The 21,966-nt window shown below is 37.7% G+C and overlaps 1 protein-coding gene across 3 annotated transcripts in view; it reads left to right on the plus strand.

The window, feature by feature from the left end:
• Nucleotides 1-21,966, plus strand: part of amot (angiomotin) — a 56,974-nt gene that overhangs the window by 9,767 nt on the left and 25,241 nt on the right. Inside the window, exons 1-6 of one of the 3 annotated variants that reach the window (XM_028467099.1) lie at nt 2,320-2,446; nt 3,924-3,984; nt 6,284-6,483; nt 9,699-10,486; nt 17,073-17,667; nt 20,725-20,869. In XM_028467099.1, coding sequence (XP_028322900.1) covers nt 2,426-2,446; nt 3,924-3,984; nt 6,284-6,483; nt 9,699-10,486; nt 17,073-17,667; nt 20,725-20,869 — 1,810 coding nt within the window. In that variant the 5' untranslated portion in view covers nt 2,320-2,425. Of the gene's footprint in view, nt 1-2,319; nt 2,447-3,923; nt 3,985-6,283; nt 6,484-9,698; nt 10,487-17,072; nt 17,668-20,724; nt 20,870-21,966 lie in introns of those variants that run through there. The other 2 variants (XM_028467100.1, XM_028467101.1) reach the window with 2 other exon arrangements.

Here is a 21,966-nt window from a genome sequence, read left to right on the forward strand (position 1 = left end):
GGGCCAAATCTGGCCCTTTTAGAGCAGTGTTTGCTTCATCACAAATACGTGTAACCCTAGGGGTACGTGATATCACTATAAACTAACAAATAAAGTGCTAGTCTTGGTCCAGGCGTGAGATGACTGGAAATGATAAAAACTATAGAAATAAATATTTTCATGAGCCACTAAATCAGTTTTTTTCCAACCTTGGTCGGGAGCCCATGTGGGGTCACCTGCAATTTCTGAAAAATTTAAATAGATTTTTGAAATCATTTTTATTAATTGTAACAATTTTTAACAACTGTATTTCTATATTTTCACTTTGTGAAATATAAATGTAGTTCAACTAAAATGCAGTAAAAAAAAAAAAAAGTATCTGAGCTCAAACTTGATCAAAAACTAATTCTAGAGAAAGATGTCTTTGGGGTTGCCAGAAATTTTTGTTTTGATATCAAAATGGGGTCATGATCCAAAAATGTTAGGAACCACTGTTTTAAATACTGTTGATTTCACTTATTTACAAAATGAGATTCTTTAAAATGTGTGTTATCACTCGTTCATTCCATCATTATGATCTATAATTGTTTTTAAATAGTTTTCTAAGCAAAATGTTGGAGTCGGACATAAGGGGGGCATGGTTTCAGAAATAAGAGAAATGGGGGACGAGAGCCTAAAAAGTTACAGAACCACTGCTTTAGAGCATCAAATTCAGCTCACAGGATAAAGTCAAAATTATAGAAAACATGAATCATTGTGTAAAAATCTCAGCACTTCCAAATACACAAATTCAATGAATATCTACGATATTTGTCAGCAATCACAGTTTTCCCAAACCTTGTATCACATGATGGCAGTCATTTTTAATCCAAATTGTTGAAAAAAATCTTTATCTTTTCTAAAATCCTGCAGTTTATTAAAATTATTCCACAAATGTTTCCCAAAATGAATAAAAATTGGCCAAAAACTCAAGGAAATGTAAATATTAGATATTGTCTGTAAATTCCATAACCTTCATTTACATATATTTATAGGGCAGATTAATGTTGAAATTACTCATTTTCCCACCTAAAGTTTGTGGCCTACTTGAGATGAAACCGGTCCGTGTTTGGCCCTTGAGCTCAAATACTGTATGTTTAGCACCACTGTAGTAGAGCAGTGGTTCTCAAACATTTTTGGCTCTATTCTCTTATTTTTTAATCCAAGTCCCCCCATATGTCCAACTACTACATTTTACTCAGAATTCTATGAAAAAAACATCTATGGATCATAATGATGGAGTGAATGAGTGATAACACACATTTTAGAGAATCTCATTTTGTAAATAAGTGAAATAAACAGTATTTAATATAGTGGTTCCCCTTTCTTTTTTGGATCGTGACCCCATTTTAATATGAAGAATTTATGACAAACCGAAAGACATTTCAGTAACATTTGAATTAAGTGTCGTTTGCTACATTATGACACGTTTTTATATATATATATATATATATATATCGTATATCGGGACATCCCTATTACTTTCTACTTCTTACATTTTAAAAAATGAGCTCATTACTTTAAAGACCTTCAAAGATGACGTTGCGACGTAAAAAGACGAAGCAATTTGGTAGTTTGAGTTTTGTTGTTTTTTTTTTGTTTGTTAGGCAGGTCCCTTAGTTTTATAGTTAAAGTTTTTAAAAATGTTAAACTCAAAGCTGCTCTGGGTTTCATTGAACATTTGAATCAGTTTTCTTGACACATTTGATTTACAAATTGTATTTATTGTGAGTAGGGATGTCCCTGCTTTTTCACTTCCAATACGATACCAATGTTACAGCCTTGAGTATTGGTCGATAACGAAATTGATCCGATGTGATATCAGCACGAATCATACATACATTTATGACTTATTTTGAAGTGTGGAATGTTAGAAAAGAATGAATCAAGTGATGTTACTCAAACAGAGAACAATAGTCAACAATTCAAGTTCACTTCAGTTATTTTTTACTGTCAGTATATGGTGGGAACAACTGAGGTTGATGCAAATTGGCATGATTTCTGTAAATGAAATGAGGATTTTTAGAAATTCTGTTGAAATTAATGATTGAATAAAAAACCAAACTTCTAGTGAACAGCTGTGGAAAATAAAAATAGGTAAAAATGCATGCCTTTATCCTGCTGTGCTCACCCATGTCAGCACTGTAGAAAGAGGAAGTCACCCTCCAACAGATTATTGGACAGAGAAAGGTGATAAAGTAACTGCTGGAACCGTGCACAGACATTAACTAAGGTGTGTCACAGCCCTGAATAATTCCCTCATCTGTCTCTATCCACCTAATCCCGCCTTTCCGAGCGCACGTTGGAGTGGGACACAGACGAGGTGTGTCGTCAGTTTGTCAGACATTTGCCAACTCTACACTGAGCTCAATCTATCATCTGTATCTAGTTCCTTTACATACAGGACATGTCTGAGAGATCTATAAAGGTAGGATCTTTCACTGATGACTTCTTCTTTTTAAAATGTATTTATTTTACACATTTAAAACAAAAGATTATTGTGAAGGCTGGAGCGTGAGAAACCCAGAGTCCTCGGCTCCATTAATCAATATATATTATTACTCATAGGGCTGGGCTGGATTTTATAATTCAGATTAAATCCGACCAGAAAGATAATTTTGTCGTTTGTGTGTTTTCAGTGTCATGTAGTATATTTCTGTCATTTTGTGTATGTGTGTTTTTTGTTTTGTATTATTTTTTCCGTCATTTGTGTGTTTTTGTGGTCATTGGGTTCCTGTTTGTGTTTTCAGTGTCATTTAGTTTACTTTGTAGTCGTTTGTTTGTATTTTGGTGTTATGAAATTACAATTTTATTAAGATACGTTTTTATTCTCATAAAATTACGATTTTATTAAGATACGTTTTTATTCTCATAAAATTACAATTTCATTAAGATACATCTCATAAAATTATGACTTTTCTCTAATTATTGCGACTTTTGTTTAGAAATATTGACTTTAATCTCATAAAATTACTATTTTATTCTGGAAATATTGCAACTTTAATCTTGAAATATTACGACCTTAATCTTGAAATATTATGACTTTATTCTCATAAAATTACAACTTTAATCTTTTTTATTTTGATGGTTAATGGACCTATTAGTCATTTAGATGATGATGATAATGTTAGAAAATATATTATAAATACATATGTTTTAATTATTTAAATTATGTGTTTTAACTAAAACACCACATAATCTAAAACAACAGTATTCTATACTCTCAATATCTCAAATATAAATGTTGTTCAATAAAATACAGCATAGAGAAATGAAGAAATAGAAAAAATTTAAATACATAAATTACAGAATGAAAATCTTAATCAATAATCCTGGCTACTCTGTGTTTGTTACACAGAAGAACAAACATGATCAAAAAAATAAATGAAGAAGAAAAAGTCTTTGCTCTCTCCAGATATTTGTGATATTAAAACGAGGTCACGGTCTGAAAATGGTTTGAAGAAAAAAAATACAGATGCTAAAAATCATTCTAACAAGTCTGGATTTAACCGTTTATTTTTTTTTTTAGATATAAAGTAATACATTCCATGAAAATTAGGGCAACACTTCAATTATTAGCTTCAGTAAAAACAATAAAGTCACATCAAATCTAAAGTCTAGCAAGGCAACTTTTTGTATACTGTATTATTCGGTTAAATCTAAAGCTTTTCATGCTTTTGTCCAAAGCATTTTTTCAAAATCAATGCATTTTTTTAATGCTTAAATATCCAATATACATTCTTTATTAAAATTACAGTTTTTTCCGTCTGCATTTTAAAATGACATTCTGTGCCCTGTGATTCCAAGTCTTTTTCAGTGGGTTTATAGAGTTTATATGAGCTTTTTAGACATTACGTTGAAGCTTTTTCTCTGTGTATGTTTTGTTTTTGTTTTTTTGTCTACAGATGCTTCGAAAAAAAACCTCCTCCTCGTTGAGAATGAGAAGAATACAGGAAAGCTCAACATGTAATACTTTCTTTGTCTTCTGGGAAGCTTAAAGGGATACTCAACCTAAATTAGAAAATAATGTGTAACCTTTCCTAGTAGGAATTTATAATTTATTATTTACAAGCTTCAGATGCAATAAAAAAACACTTTAAACGCACGCTTGTGGAGGTCGACACGTTTCACAAACTATGATGTAGGTCAATGGTTCTCAATCTTTTTTTTAGGTCGCGACCCCTAAAATAAAGGTTCCAAAGAGTGGGGACTCCCACTGTAGCTGAAGGTGGTTGAACACAGACATGAACATTGAAGAACAGTCATGTGGAGACAGGACCATCTATAAGGGGGAATAAAGGGGAGAGATTTTTGGGGTCCATCCATAAAGTCAGTAAAATGATGGTCTATTGTATGAATTTGTGATAAATACTTTTATTTATTCATCTGAATAATAATCACTGTTATCGAGGAATGTTTATTATTATTATAGTCATCTTAAAGATGGAAGTCCTTGTTTAAATCAGAATTAAAATGAGTTTAAAGTGACCAAAAATGGTGGAAAAGGTGGTGAAATTGGTCAAAAGTTTCAAATTAGCTGACAAAAATGGACAGAAAAAGTGGTTAAAAGGGTTCAAAGTGTCAATATTGGAACAATTAGTTTAAACTGGCAAATGTTTGGCATGATGAATGTGGTAAAATTGGCAAAAAAAAAATAAGCATGAAATAAGGTGGAAATAGGTTAAGTGACAATAATGGGTCAACATATGTGGCACTAGGTGGAAAAGTGGTAGAAAGGGTTAAGTGCCAAAAATGTTTTGGAAGTGGAAAAATGTGCAAAATATGCAGGAATGTGATGAGGTGGCAAAAATAGGAGTAATGTAGCAAAAATGCATCAAAGGGAGCAAAAATATGTCATGAGAAAGTGATGAAAATAGGTTAAAATAAGTTTGGTTTAGTTGCAGAAAAAGTGCAAAAATTAGCAAATTTGGGCTCAAATTTTTCAAAATATATTATTTTCTTGAAGGCTTCTGGTGACCCAAAGTTTGAGAACCCCTGATGTAGTGATTACTTAAGGTTTAACGATAGACGTTTTAAGGTGTCTTCCTTGTTCAGTTAGAAGTCATGCATTGGTCTGTAGTAAGATGGCCGACAATGGTTCATCCAAATCCTTCATCCACCGTAAGGTCGTTGGTCTCTTCTTAGGAATAACATCGTATTTGCAATTCCATTAATCAGATTGTTTATGTCCTGAGTGCTGTCCTGTATTTAATTCTCTTTTTATGAGTTTTCCGGACCTTATGTTCCTGCAGTTATTAACGGCAGCATTCATTAGTGAGTGTTGATTCAACTCTTTAACCTGGCTCTGTGATGTAGTGAGCAGCTGTGTTTGGAGCTCCTGGGAATTTAACATGTGAGATGATCTGAGATGCTGCTGTAAGCAAACTGCTGATCATTGGTTCTACTGTAATTAAACATTTTCACTGGTAGTTTATTTTCAAAGTGTTCTTCTTTAAGGTATTTTCTTTTTAAAAATGCATATTAATTCTTTTCAGTCCAACTCAGTTTTTAAGTGTATTTGATCTGGGTAATTGAAAATGAAATTTTGTAAAAAGGGTAGGTCGGCCTGTGGTAAAGTGCTCTCCTAAGGGACCTTTACTCTCCCTTAAACAGTGCGTGGCTGACGCTCTGGTGGCTGAAGTTAGCGAGTTTAGGACTTCAATCCTCAGGATTTGTGTCTTAACAAGGTTCCTTAGGAGAGCTCTTCTTCTCTGCCTCATTGTCCACTACCAAACCGCAGAGTTGGAGCTGTCGCCCCCTGCGGTCAGATTTATTTTTTGGCCTTATCCTCTTTTGGTAAACAAGAGGTTTACATCGACATCTTTAACTTTTCTTATTTTTTTTAATGGCAACCAAAAGAAGCACAAGTTGTCATTTTGACCAAAAAAGCTAAGAAATGATTTAAAAAGCGGCTTAATGGTTTAAAAAGCTACTAAATGGAGCAGTTGTTTTAGAGTTTGGAATAGTTTTTCAGGATATCCTGAGACCTTTCATTGTCTTTTAATGCAGAAAAATAAAATAATGCCTTTCTTCTGATATGTTTGAACCATTAATATTTATATATTATAAAGCCTATAATTATGGGGCATATGATTTGGGTGTGTGCCTGCATGGAGGTGGTTCTAATCTTGTTTGCAGGGCTGTGCTGAGGGTGTTTATGGTGTTTTTCTGCTTGTGACTGCCTTGCTCCTCCTGACAAAAATATATTTATTACAGAATCAGAGCAAGTCCAACCTGCTCTAATTCTTCTTCCCTTTTGTCACAGGGGGTATTGATCGTGGGCGGAGCTTGTCTTTCCATGAGGGGCGTGGCCAGCGAGAGTTCGAGATGAGAGCCGCCAACGAAGAGCCGTCCAACAGCAGCAACAGCGTCGGAGGCGGAGTCAACACTGTGCTGCAGCGCCTCCTGCAGGAGCAGATGAACCGGAACTATGTGCTGCAGCAACAGCAGCAGCAGCAACAGCAGGCAGGTTTTTATATATATATATATATATATATATATATATATATATATATGTATATATAGTTTTATTAACAAACAAGATTACATGCAACAACTTCCTCAGGAATCAATAAACCAATTAAATCTCCACTTTTAAAGCAGACCATGATGGGGGGCTATTAGCATATCTGCATTTGTGTATATACTATTTTGTTATTTTAATTACGTTGTTGATAAAAAATTTGTTTTTTATTCTTTTGGAAGATGCCAAATGGAATAATTTGAAATAACCAAAAATCAATTGTCCACATACAATTATTTTTCCCACTTTTTTCTCATCAGTTCTTTTCAACAACTCCAGACTTAACCATAGATATAAAGTTTTTATTATATTTCTGTGTGTTTTTATATTTTCATGCCATTTCTGTCTTAAAAACACAATTTTTTTAAATGACAAAACGAAATGTCATGTCTATAACTTCTGTTCCCTGAAGGAGAGGAACGAGGTACAACACATATAGTATGGGATATCACGCCCCCGCGTGGCCCACTGAAGAAAACCTCTAATCACGCCTTTAAGGCAGATGATCTGTGATGACGCAAGTGAGGCTCCACCTGCCTCATAAATACGCTGTCATCACAGTCATCCTTCAGTTCAGTAGCCGCTCTTCACCGAGCCCAGCTGTGTAGCGGGGCAAAGAAGTGTTGTACCTCGTTCCTCTCCTTCAGGGAACAGAAGTTATAGACATAACATTTAGTTCCCTTTCACTCGATTCACTCGGTACAACACATATAGTATGGGATATGTATACATGCCCCGCAGAGCAGCTATGAACCCGAAACCAACCTCCAGCACCTCTAGTGCATGCTAGACCCAGTGGAAAGAACCGAATGGGCCACCGAAGGGGCCGTTACATCCGGACGGTAAAACCGAACAAAAGTGTGTGGTGATGACCAACTGGCAGCACGACAGATGTCACTTAAAGATACCTCCTAAACAAAGCCCACGATGTACATACGACCCTGAGGTAACTGAAGACCCCTGCTGTTGTAGGCCAGGGAGATAGCCTCCACAATCCAGTGAGAAAGCCGCTGTTTAGACAGAGCTTTACCCCTAGCTGGATTAGCAAAACACAAACAGCTGGTCACATAAACGCACACTCCTAGTGCAGTTTATGTATCACGTAGAGCACGTACAGGACACAAGGAATGTAACCTCCCTTGCTCCTCAGATGCAAAAGGAGGAGGGCAAAAACTCGGCTCAAAAATCATGGAGCTATGAGCTGAAGGGATGACCTTAGGCACATATGCCCTGTTTAAACCTAACCCGGCGTCACTCCCTTGAAACCAACATGGCAGGCAGATATAGCCACCAAATAAACCTTAATAGTGGAAAAGGACATTTATGCAACAATTCCTGAAGAAAAGTCAAAACCTCCACAATTGAACACTGAAATGAGAGTACATCTCGGTCCTGACACCATTGCTCGAATGCTCGCCATTTATAAGCCACGAGTGAATGATGCCCTAGCACTCTGGATCGTTGCCACCACACTTGGGGGCAGACCCTGAGCCATTAAATTTGACCTTTCAACAGGTAGGCATGTAGCTGCCACAGTTCCGGACGTGGATGAGCCACCTCTCTATGAAGCCTGCTCTGTACTGAGGTCCAGAGTCCTCTCACTGCTGCTCCTTTGCACAGAGCCCCCCATCCCATCAGGGAGGCATCTGTGGTCACCACTTTGCGAAAGCACACCCTCCCTACCGGGGATCCCTCCAAGGGTGGAGAGCCATCATACAAGACGGAGTTAATATCAACATCCGCCGGAGGTGACGCTGTGGACACAGCCGGTGTGAGCGAGACCAGCACTGAAAAGCGCGCATCTTTAACAGTCCGAGCAGCACTACAGAAATCATAGACGCCATCATGCCCTACAGCTGCAAGACCAATTGGTAACGCAGTTTGCGTCCCAATTGAAAATGAGCGAGGCAGCGGTGAAACGCGGCCACCCTGCCCTCCGACAGACGCGCTCGGCCGGTTAAAGAGCATATTTCCAGACCGAGGAAAGAAAACTGCTGACTCGGGGTCAGCGAGCTCTTTTTCATGTTCACTAAAAAGCCCAGAGCTTGGATATGGGACAGAACAAGAGACAGATCTGCTGCTGACTGCTCTCTCGAACCCGCTATCAGAGCTCAGTCGTCCAGATAGGCTAAGACACGCACACTCTTTTCTCCCGAATAGGAGCTAGCGCCGCCTCGACACATTTGGTAAAGGTGCGAGGGGCGAGCGACAAACCGAACGGAAGCACAAGGTATTCGTAGGCTACACCTTCGAATGCGAACCTTAGAAACTGCCTGTGATCCGGGTGTATTGCCACATGAAAATAAGCGCTCAGTAGCTGTCTGAGTGTTAGCATCTTGAACCTATACGTCCGCAGATACCTGTTCAACACTCGCAGGTCTAATAAAGGACTGAGTCCCCCCCCTTTCTTCGGAATAATTACATCATCAGACACGGACGAAGCCGGGTCCCTAGACTCGGATAGAAGAGGGTTGTGCCGTGCGACTGCAGCTTTCCCCAGAACCTTCTCCACGAAAGTCACGCCTTTCCAGGGTTGAATGCTGAAGCTGGCGACAAAACGCACAGGACTCGGGAAGTGTCAACGCTCTCCTGGCGTGGAGATCCCCAGGCAGACGGTGCATGCTTCGTGCTCGTCCTTATCGTACAAGGAGAAACCGCACCCCTAAGGACAGGGGCGAACAGAAGACGACTTCTTTGCTTTAGCCTTCATGCTCATTTTGAAACACTGAAGCTTGTTAATAGAATTAGTGCTTCGCGGACAGCAGCAGCTGCTAACACCAACAGGGGCAGTTAAACTAATTCTAAGTAGGCAGTAGCCAAGGCTAACTAGCAGCAGCTTGTTAGCTCCACTCGGTAGAGGTGTTCTTAGCAAGGTGAAGAGCGTAAGAACTGAAGGATGACTGTGATGACAGTGTATTTATGAGGCAGGCGGAGCCTCACTTGCATCATCACAGATCATCTGCCTTAAAGGCGTGATTAGAGGTTTTCTTCAGTGGGCCACGCGGGGGCGTGATATCCCATACTATATGTGTTGTACCGAGTGAATCGACTGAAGGGGAACACAAAATATGCATTTAAAGAAAAAATAGGGTGCAAATCTAAATATTAATGAAGTTTGATGGATAAATGTTATTTAGAATCTTCTTTCTATCAGCAGCAGGCAGGTGGAGGAGGCGGAGGATCAGGAGGAGGGGGGCCGTACTCTGATGATCACTCTATGACCCCCCACATTGCTCGCCAGGAGCCCCAGGGCCAGGAGCTGCAGACTGACAATGGCCTGGAGAACCTGGGAGGCACTAGGGCCGCAGGTGGAGGTGGGAGCCATGGAGGGGCAGGAGGCGGGGCTAGCATTGGGGGTGCTGGGAGCGGCCAAGGGCAGTGCCCCAACCCTGAGGACCTCCCCACGTATGAAGAGGCCAAAGTCCAGTCCCAGTACTTCCGTGGCCACGCCCCCCCTCCTCAACCACAGCAGCAGAACACGCTGTCCCAGCATCCTTCTCTGCCCCCCCAGGTGGGCGCCGCCTTCTACGTCACAGGGGTCACTAACGCTAAGGTGCGTACCGAGGGTCGTCCCAACGTGCAGAGGGTGAGCGGAGGGGGGAAGGTTCACCAGGACGACGGGCTGAAGGATCTAAAACAGGGACACGTTCGTTCTCTGAGTGAGAGACTCATGCAGCTGTCCTTAGCTACCAGTGGTGTGAAGGCCCACGCCCCCGTCACCAGTGCCCCACTGTCCCCCCACCTGCCCCCTCCAGGGCCACCAGGGGACTACTTCAAGTCTCAACATCGTGGGCCACCTCCCGACTACCCGTTTAAAGGAATGGGTTCCCCTCCAAAGCAGCAGGAACACGTTGGTCATTATTACCAGGAACAGAGGGGGCGGGAACAATCACGGGAGGTTCCTCATGTCCGCTACCAGCCCCCCCCTGAGTACGGCTCGTTCAGGTAAGGATCACACACGACTTCAGTTTCACACACACTGTATCACCAACAGTATTTACTCACCTCCATTCACTCACATATGAACTTTAGTGACAAACTAAACTTAACCCATAGGATTAATGCAGCTGTAGGCTGGGTTGGGCTCAAGTATAATTGGAATCGTAATCATTATTGCTAATGCTGTTGTAATTGAATTGTAATTGAGTTCAGATAATTGACTTTGTAATTGCAATTGAGATAAATTGTATAAAAACTGTCATTTAAAATTTAATTAAACTCAAACCTCGGTAAACCATGTCTGACACATACGTCTTTCACAATTATTAAAATATGTTTCATATCAACTTTTCCCACGACCTGTCACTTCTCTTTAGGATCATTTTACCATTTAAAAACAAACAGAAATCTAGCGGTACAATGACAGACAAAAGGCTCAGACGCCCACAAAAAAACTACCAATATTAATACCAATATTTTTATTGATTAGGAAGCCTAAGAAGGTAACCAAGAGATGAGAAACAAATTAGATTATAGATAATATGTTTAGTGTATTTTACAGCTGATTTAAGGCACCTCCTTTCCAAGTATGAGTTCTGTGCATGTAGAAACAAAATGTCCAAATGTTACACCTCCTAAACATTTAGTGGTGAATTCAAGGATAAACATATTATAAATAAGTAAATAAATAGGTATATATATATATATATATATATATATATATATATATATATATATATATAAGGAATAAGTAATGTAATAAGAAATAAATAAGATAAATAACTGTGATTAATTGTAATTGAACTTTAGTAATTGAGAACGTTATTGTAATTGACTTTCTGGAAAAAAATAATTATAATTTAAATTCTGGTCACTGTGTTCATAATTGAGATGTATTTGAGCATGGATAATTAAAGACGTAATTGTTATTGAAAAATGTAATAGAGGTCAATTACATGTTCCAGACCCAAACTCACACAAACTTTTTTTTATTTTTTTTGAGAAGCTGTTATGTCCACCAAATAAGATGTTTAGCAGATGTTTTTCTATATTCTGAGAGTAGGTGGAGCTGTATTACTATACCACATTTACCTTTCCTATGTGATGGAGTTCCTGACATATTGGAAGATAAAAATGGAAGAAGGATGTGGGAAAATCGACATATACACCCCTCACTAAATTGTCCATATCTCAAAAAGTATTAATCTGCTTAAATTAAAAATGTATAGTGTGACTATTGAATAATCACGAAACAACTGGTAAAAATGTTTTTTTTAGAGCTAAGTGTGTGGACGTGTGTGGACCATTTGTTGAAATGACATGGAATGACTCGATGGTAATAAAAAGATTGTATTACAGTTATAGTACCAATTTTTGAAAAGTATATCTATACTAAAACTACATAAACAAACTGTCATACAATTCAAGCTGCACAGGGAACAAATTTTTTTCACCATGTCTTTGTTGACATTCTTCTGACTGATTAATGTTAGTATTGTACAGATTGACTTGCAGATTTTGTGATGGGAATCGATCCATTTCAAAACATTCCCCTCATCCTGAGCTAATAATTCAGTACATTCTTTCTGATTTCTGCTTATTAATTAAGAGTGAAGTAAGAACTGTATCAAGGAGTTGTTGGTCAGACACACAAACAGTTTTAATGTTGCAGACACACACACACACAGATGTGCTCAGGGTTCACTATGACTGTCAGATTTAAGAGGTTACAGTTACTGATAACAGAAACCAAAACATGTTGAAGTTACGACAGTAAGTGTGATCAAGTTTACTGCTGTGTGCACTGGGCTTTAAAGTCACTCTGACCAAGGTTACAATAGTTTTGGATTCTTCCATTAGTTTTAGTTCTTATAAAATGGGTATTTATCAGGTGGAATACTCAAAATGGTCAGAACATATAGAAAAGAAAATATGCAATTTTAAAAAATGTTTTCAAAAGACTGATGAACATTTTCCTACAAATCAAATACAATAGTCCACAGATGGAGGCCTTGAAGGTATCCTCCACTGTGGGAGTCTTTCTGTCATCTGAGTTTGTGTCTTCAACTGTCTGTGATTTACTCTTCACTGTCTACTACCAATCCTCAGAGTTAGAGCTGTTGCCCCCTGCAGTAACAGATTTTTTTTCACTCACAACTGAAAAGTTTTATCCTCTTTCTATAAAGAGAAAAGGCTTACATCGACATATTTAACATTTCCTGTTTTTTTTAGAGAAACCAAAAGCAGCACAAGTTGTCATTTTGACCAAAAAAGCTGATAAAAGATCTAAGAAGCTACTCGTTGATGTAAAAAGCTACTCGTTGATGTAAAAAGCTACTCGTTGATGTAAAAAGCTACTCAGTAGGGATGCACCAAATATATTCGGCCGAAAATTGCGAAAAAAAAGCATTTCGGCCTTCGGTTTTGTGAGTTAATAGCAAGGTCAAATAGTTGCGTATGACGCAATCAAACAACGTGCAGTGATTTTGAGTCGGAAAAGTGTGTGCACGTTGGTGCAGGAGCAACAGCTCCTCCTTTTCACACACAAAAACAGCTAGACTCTCTCCTTACAGCTCTCCGTCATCAGTCACTGCATAAATTGTCCAATTCCACATCCGAGTCCGTTGTTTGCACTGTGAGCCACGAATCTGTAAACATCCCCATCGTTTCCTCCTTACACTACACCGGGTCTCACTGCATAAACTGGTGTAGCATTAGCATGGAGTGCTAACAGCTGATGTGTGTAAACAATGGGTCCGTGGCTCCAAGCAGTGACTCCCAACACGATCGGCAGCAGAAAAAGTAGTGCAGTTTGGGCGTGCAGTTAGCATTTACATATCTGGCAATAAAGTATAATATATATTCAATGTTAAACCGCAGTATTTGTTTTAGCTGTTAAATAGTGGGCAAAATCCAACTCGCCCATCTGGAGCTGACTTTTTACAAAATGTAGAATAACAAAGGAGGGAGGAAAAATAACTTTTTCAACTTTGTCCCTCTGAATGAGGCTAAATGAATGTATATCCCTGAAGCGAAACCATTAGAAAGTGATTTTCTTCATCATACCTCCCCTTTAATGCACTTTAGTTTGTTTTTTTTTGGAATGCATGTTTTGTTTTATTTGAAGGGCTGATATAAATGAAAAACTTTGTTGTGCTTTTGATAAAAAGCAAAGGCTACTGGAATATTTTAAAAAATGTCATAATATTCAATAAACATTTACTTTCTTTAAAAAAAAAATGTCTAAAAATTTATTTCTGGCTATTTATGCACTATTTAAAAAAAATAGTGAAAAATTTAACAACCGCATTTGATATTTGGTATCCGGCCAAGCATTTATATTTTATTCGGCTTCGGTGCATCCCTACTACTCATTGATGTAAAAAGCTACTCAGTGGTGTAAAAAGCTGCTAAAAGTTTTACTCCAATAGAAAACAATGGGATGTTTACAGGCAGTGGAGCCGTGTGACATCATCAATCACATGATTTCTAAAAGGGAGACTGTAAAGTAATCCTATTTTTAAAAAGGCAATAAAATGAATATTGTGTATGATTACTGCTGAAGTTATTCTTCATTACTAAATTAGATTAATAATATTTTGAAGCACGATTTTCTAATCCAGAACAATCTTTGTCTGAGGTTATTTAGCTATATATATATACATATATATAGTAATGGCTTCAAAAAATGTATTTGGTACATATGGCAATATTTCAACGAGAGATTAACGTATCGATACAAAACAATGTTCAAATCGAATTTTTGTAATTTTGTTTTTGAACAACAAAAACTTTAATTGCGCTATTTTATACATAGCTCGTAAACTCCCGGTCACTAGCTGTCAGTGAACGCACCATCAGACCTTGTTAAACTACCTTAGCTGGAAGTTGATTACACTTTATTTTCATAAAACATACTGAAGACTTTTATAGATGGATGTGATTACTTTTATTAAGAATTTAAGAACTTATCAGAATCTGTTGTCGAAGCAAAAGTTTAACTTTTTTTAAATAAAATGTTTTGACACTTTGATAAACATACCACGTGTTTTTTATATTTGTACTTGAATTACAATGAGTTTTCCATTTACTTGTTCTCGCAAGTTAAAAAAGAAATTAAATAATTTGAATTTCCTACCGTTTTGTACTTGTAAAGGTGGAAGTTGTAATTATTGATATTGTGATATATCGCAATGTATATCGTATTTTGTGACACGTAAAGGACAAACACCAAGGATGTTATTACTATAATTTAAGTTTCTTTTGTCAACACAATAGAGTTTAAAAACTCTTTTTCAGTTTATTTATTTTTAGTTCCAGTTTTGTTTTCTATAATAACCTTGACCCTGACCCAAAGGTCCCACACTTCACAAACATCTGAACACATGGAATGAGGGGGTTCTGGAATTATTATTTAATCCAGTGTTCAATTGTTTACTGTTTTTTTAAATATCCATTTTCACCTTTGCTTTCCTTTCTCCAAAGTCTTTTCTGCGACGACAGAAAAGGATCCTGTTCGTCCTGTTTCACTCCAGGCTTATTTACCTCAAAGGGAGATTCAAACGGAAAAAAAATACCTAAGAATTGTAATCATTAAGAAGGGACAAGCCCAGACATGATCCGCCTGGCTCTGAAGTGACAACTTTCATGGATAAAGACGAGGATGTTTTGTTCTGTTTCAAGTCTGTTGACATTAGTATGTTCTGTAACTACGGTAACTGCTCTTTAAAACCTCACAACTGATTTTTTATTTTATTTTATTTTTTTAACTCTGAGAAGAATTACTTGCTTAAGATTTGTCACAAATTGTTAAAGATTCCTGAAAGAAGACTTCCAGCAACGTTCCTAATTGCCTAATATTAGAAATAACAATAAAAATACAACTTAACACATACAGTAATACTGTCAGCCCGTGCTGGAGAAAGAGAAACAATATTAAAGTTCCGTAGAGCATCGGCACAACACAGTTTTTAGAGTCTGCATTTATGTTCACAGAAGTAGATAGACTAAAAGAACAGGATTATGTAGTGTAGAGTGAGAAAATGACTTGGTGCATCACGTGTCATTTACTTGTATTTTTGGTAAAGATTTGCTCTAGGTATATTGTCATAGGTGGGAGTTACTTTTTAGTTTCTTTTTTTTTTTTCAGAGACAAACCTGATAAATTCAAAACATTACACACAGAAACAAGGGGTGTTCCGATCCAATATTGATATTGGATATTGGTCCAATATCAGACAGAAAACGACTGCATCTAAAATCTTCAATATATATTATATTATATTTATTCAATTGGTGAATACTGTAGATATTATGTTGAAGGTTAAAATGTATGTAACCAATTGGTTAATAATAATGGGTCAGTTTTTCTCATCCCTACTGTTGCTGACTATTGTTCTCTGCGTAACATCACTTGATAAATCCTTTTCTAACATTCCACACTACAAAATAAGTAATAAAAGTATATATGATTCGTGCTGGTATCAGCCATTACTCAAGGCTGCAATATCAGTATCGTATCGGAAGTGAAAAAGTTGTATCGGGACATCACTAACAGCAACTGACAGTCGTAAAACTTACCAATGACATAACAAGGCAGCACCACAATCAAGACTCTTCCATAAAACATCACAAAACATATTTTTCTCATAATAGGATTCACCAAATAAGCACCAAAATAAATAAAAATGGAAAATGGGAGCAATGCATTTTTTACTGTTAAATTATTACATCTACAGTAGATACTGAAAATCCAACCAAAAATGAATCAACCTCCTTTCAGTAAATCTGACATTTAAGACTCGCGTGTCTCTCACACACGCTGCGGAGAACACAGCAGCCATTGGCCGTCAATGACTTCCGGGTCTAAATAGCGTACGGTCAAACTAACATGAAGATAAATGTTTTGAAACATCACCAAATAAGGAACATTTAAAAAGTATTTTTCCTCAAAAGAAAAGTCCATAGCAGCTTTGGCACACACCGGAAGTGAGCTGTGTGGTGAAATAGATATAGATAGTGCGCTAGCGCCCCCTCACACTCTGAGGTCCAAAGCTGAATAGGTTTCACTTGCCGTGCCGTCCAGAAGTGAAATAAAATTAAAATTAAACATTTGAAAATGACCAAATTACTCCAAAATAACATGCACACACTCGGGGTATTTGGAAGCTGTTGACAAAGTTTCAGGTGGAACAGGCGCCATGGCGATGAGATATTCGCTCCACACGCACACGCGCACACATACACAGACCATCCTTGTATTTATAGATAGACGTGCTGTCGGAGCTAAATAAAATTAAGATAAACGTTTTGCAACACTAAATAAGGTCAGGTCGAACAGACACTGTCGGGGAGAAATTCACTCCACAAACACACACACGCGCAGAACTTCCTTGATTTATTAGAGAGATTTACAAAATGGAAATCTCGATATATTGCCCAGCTCTATCCACGACATCTGCTAAAAAGAGACTTAATTATTCAGTTCAGTGTTTTAAGAGAGAAATGTTTCCTAGATGTGCTCAGTGAATCATCATGGTGCAATATGTGTCATTGTGTATTATCTGTTATAGTGTGATATGTGTCTCTGCAGGTCGTGTAAAGAGGGTCTGGTCCACTCCCAGAGGAGTCTCCACCAACACAGTCCCACGTCCTCCGTCACCTCCATGGGCTCCCTGTCCCGTGCTCAATCCTCCACCCTCAGCAGCATGCTCAGTGCTTCTCATTCATTCCATCCATCGTTTCCTCACCAGCCTCTACAGAACCATGGAGACCCCTACCCTGGGGCGGGCCCTCGGAGTCCACACCAACACCAGCTGATGGAGCCATTTCCCCCAGGCCCCCTCCAACACACACCACAAAGGGTCCACAGTTTCCCTCCAGACCACTACGGCACCAACCCCAGGGTGCATCATCACCAGCAACATCATCATTCCTATCATCAACAACAACAACAACAGCAACAGCAACAACAACAAGTATTCCAAGGACCTCCTACACCCCCCCAGGGCCCACTGCAACCCCAGCCAGGACATTTCCCCCTCCCAAACACGTACTCACACATGCAGGGGGAGTCCTTTGCGTTGGTCACTAGAGCCCATCAGATGGCAGACGTTCTGACGGAGGAGAACCGCATACTGAGGCAAGAGATGGAGACTTTTAGAGAAAAAGTCACAAAACTGCAAAAGGTAAAATCACTTCAGAAACGCATTCAGCCACGTTTAATCTTTATTAAAAATCATGTGTAAACAAGGGCACTTAGCAACATGTTTAGACTGAGGTACTAATCAGCATAAAGTCAACATCTACCTATAAAAGCAAGGATGGTCTGTCTATGTGTGTGTGGAGCGCATATCTCCCTGACGCAGTGTCTGCTCAACCTGAAATTTTTGTGACCGCTTTTTTGACACCCGAGGGTGTGCATCCATAATTTTGCAGTTATTTGTTGATTACATTTATGTTCATTTTCATTTTGTTTTGGTGGGTTACATCGGACGCGGACGGGACGCCTCTACAAGGACACACACACACACCCCCCACACATAAGGTATTTATAATAACAATATACTAAATGAGTAAAATGAAATAAAAAGAGAACAATATTTATACAAAAAGTACACAAAACGACAACAGAAATGCACAAAAATACACAAAATGACTCAAAACATACATTACAGAAAAAAACGACAAAAATATAAAAATGAGTTAAAAAAAAAAAAAAAAACAAATACATTCATCATGCGCATGTCCCATAGAATTAAACCAGGGGAATCGCACATGCTATTTTACTTTGTAGTGTAAATAAAGGGGTTTATTTGTGGGCGCAGAGTATGTACACCTCTTTGTACATCCAATCTTCAAACACGTACTCATTTGTCCATAACTGACAACTCAACTTAAGCTCCTCCCACTATATGAATACATACTTCCGACGGGCGCTGTACTAGTTTATAATAAAACAACAGAGGTATAAAGAGTACTAATATATTCTACTCAAGTAAAAGTACTGTTGTTTGATTGAAATTGTACTCAAGTAAAAGTAAGTTATCCATAAAATACAAGTACAAGTTAAAAGTAGCTCAATTAAGTAGTACTCAAAGTAAAAGTTACTTTTACCCCCCTCGTTTATTTTTTGGTAATAAATCTTGGTACTGTTCCCTTAAATACAGTAAACATGTCATGTAGAAACTGCAGGCATCTGTATGAAATAAAAGTTTTATCAAAATGTACAATTCATTTTAAAATAAAATAGCACCAATAAATTCAATTCAAAATATAAAAATGTTCATTCTCCAAGTATAGCTACAATAATGAACTCTAAAACTGAGAAAATAAACTCCATTCAATGCTATTTTGGTGTGGTGCATTTCATTTAATCTGATTGGTCGACTATGATGTGATGCATTTGATTGTTGTCTGGTCATTTCATTATTTTTGTAGTTTCACAATGTCTGTTAATCATTTTAAAACAGAAAATTATAATTTAGTATTAGTTTACTCAGTAACGGTTGGGTGCAGTAATGTAAGCAATTACTTTTTAAAATGTACTTGAGTACAAGTGCAAGTACCTATAAAAGCAACTCATTACAGTATCATGAATAGTTGTAATCCATTACTTTCACATCTGTGAAATGAATACTACGGACAACACAATGCAACAAGTACTTGTTTACAATGACCACAACATTGTTATCACCAGTTTCCCAATTGAGTTTCCTACAGTTTCTTTTTTTTTCCTTCAAGAACCTTGCAGATAGACCTAAACCAGCCATTAAATTCACTTTGATCATGTTTGTTTGTTAGATGATGATGATGAACCTTCACTTTCAAACCCTGTCAGTGAGTCAAGGAAAGGAAAAGCAAAACCAGCAGATCTCTTTAAGTTCTCTCAGATTCTGATGTTTTGTCCCCTGAACATTAGAACAATCTTGCTTGTATTGTTCCTAAAAGGACACTTCCTATATATCATTGGTGGTGTGTTTTGTTTAGTAGTCTTGTATTTATGTTTGACCCTAGATGGCAGTATAGGCTTACTGATGAGACTACAAAGCATAGCAGTTATCAAAGTATAAAGAACAGTGTGACAACATGTTGTTGTTCTGTCCTGAACTATTGGTACAACGAAGGACCCATAAATCTCACATTCATGACATGGTGTCAGAAATGGTCCCTCTGGACTGGTACTGGGAAGAAACTATTTTGAAATGGCAAACTTTCATAGAAAGTCAAACCCCTGCTTTTGAACAGTGTATCCCGCAGGGCGCCCCTAGAGGCTGTGTTGTGTACTTATTCAATGGTGATATCAGAATGTGTGTTCTCAGAGAAGAGAGGCGGGGTACTTTATCGCTCCCCTCATTATTCATGTGTTCACGTGTGACCGTGCCACCAGCAAAACTAGGGCCTCCAATTTTTGGAAAACAAACAGAGAATACGGTATTCATTTCCTGAAACGAAAATGACAAAATGGGTTTCATTTTTTAAAATGAAGTAATAATTGGAATTAGGGATGTCCCGATACAACTTTTTCACTTCAGATACGATACCGATATTGCAGCCTTGTTGATTCGATACTGTATCAGCACGAATCATTCATACTTTTATTACTTATTTTGTAGTGTGGAATGTTAGAAAAGGCTTGATCAAGTGATGTTACTCAAACAGAGAACAATAGTCAGCAATTCAAGTTCACTTCAGTTATTTTTTTTACTGTCTGTATATGGTGGGAACAACTGAGGGCGGGGACAAAAAGTTATCGGAGCGCTTATATCTGAGATTTTAGATGCAGTCCGTTAAAATCCGATATTCGTTTTCTGGCTGATATCAGACCAATATGTAATATTGGATCGGGACACCCCTAATTGGAATACATCAATCATTGCAGCCTTAGTGTTTACATGTACAAACCTATATTAAATCCTCTTAGAGTCTGTTGGCACGTTTCACAGAGAACTATTCAGTTCCTTCTTAATAAAGATCATTACTTGGATGTGGGAATAAAGCTGTATGCACAAGAAACAATACATGGATGCAGAGAACCAACACAATCTCACAGTGAAATAAGACCCCGTAATGAAAATAATAGTTTCTCTTTTTGGGAGAACCCATTTTTTTTTGGCTATGTTTTTGTGATTTTATTTTTTATTTTTTCGTTCTGTTTTAATGAAAAGCACTTTATTTCAAATGTATGGAAAATACTAAATAGATAAAGCTTGATTATTCCTCCTCTTTCTAATGTGTGTGCACAGTTGGAAACAGAGATCCAGCTGGTGTCTGAGGCCTATGAAAACCTGGCAAAGTCGTCCTCTAAAAGAGAATCCCTGGAGAAAACTATGAGAAACAAGTTGGAGCTGGAGGTTCGACGGCTGCACGACTTCAACAGAGACCTCCGAGGTGAGAGAGTTCACATAGAATAAACACTGATTTAGATGCCAGTAATTTAATCTGTAACATTTTGTTGACGGCCTTTTATTTATTTGATCACAAGGACATAAATTAAAGAACCATTAACAAAAACTTAAGCAAAATCTGTTTACGATGAACTGACGAGTAAAACCATGACGTAAACGAGACCAAGAGGAATGTTTTTCAATTTAATCCACGAGAAAACATTGAATTGAAATAATAATTTCAACAAAAAAATGATAATCTTATTTTAGAAAAGCTTTATAGTTACAGGTTTTAAGTCAAATAGTCGTTAAAATACACAGAAAATAAAAAAGGCATTTTTTAATAACGCCACAGTAAAATGCCTAAGTCTTAGTTTAAATGTTTCTAAATACAGTTAAAGGGCACATAACATCCGTTTTGACATTAAATATTTTTAGCACCATCTTATTCTATGAATAAATTATGCTGATATCTGGTAATAAACATGGCAGCCCAGGGCTCTGTTCTGGGGCCTGTTTTGTTTTTATTGTACCTGATGCCTCTTGGTCGGTTGATCCGTGGTTTTAAAAATGTGTCTTATCATTTCTATGCAGATGATATTCAGTTGTATTGCTCCTTCAATGACTCGGAGTTTCACTTCTTATCTAAATACCTGGAATGTGTATCTGCATATAATTCTCACAAAAAAGAAACTCTGATCATCGCTCCTGATAAAAAAAGGTCCCACTGATAAAGAACTCCTTTGTGTTTGATAAGACAATGTCTTTGGAGGGTCACTGTCGTCACCTGAACAAAAACTGTTTTTATCATCTTAGAAATATTTCCGCACGTTCATCTCGTCACGCATTGACTATTGTAATTCTGTTTTCGCCTGTTTTAACAAGTCGACTCTGAAGAAACTTCAGATCATACCGAATGCTGCTGCTAGACTTTTGATTGGTGCACCCAGAACAGCCCACATTACCCCCATTCTTTCCAGTCTTTATTGGCTTCCAGTAAAATTTTGCACTGAGTTTAAAATTTTAGTCCTGACTTTTCGTGCGATGCATGGTCAGGCCCCTCAGTATATCACTGACTTGTTGTGTCCCTACACTTCAGGG

Source organism: Gouania willdenowi, chromosome 14 (assembly GCF_900634775.1).
Source record: "Gouania willdenowi chromosome 14, fGouWil2.1, whole genome shotgun sequence".
Taxonomy (NCBI): domain Eukaryota; kingdom Metazoa; phylum Chordata; class Actinopteri; order Blenniiformes; family Gobiesocidae; genus Gouania; species Gouania willdenowi.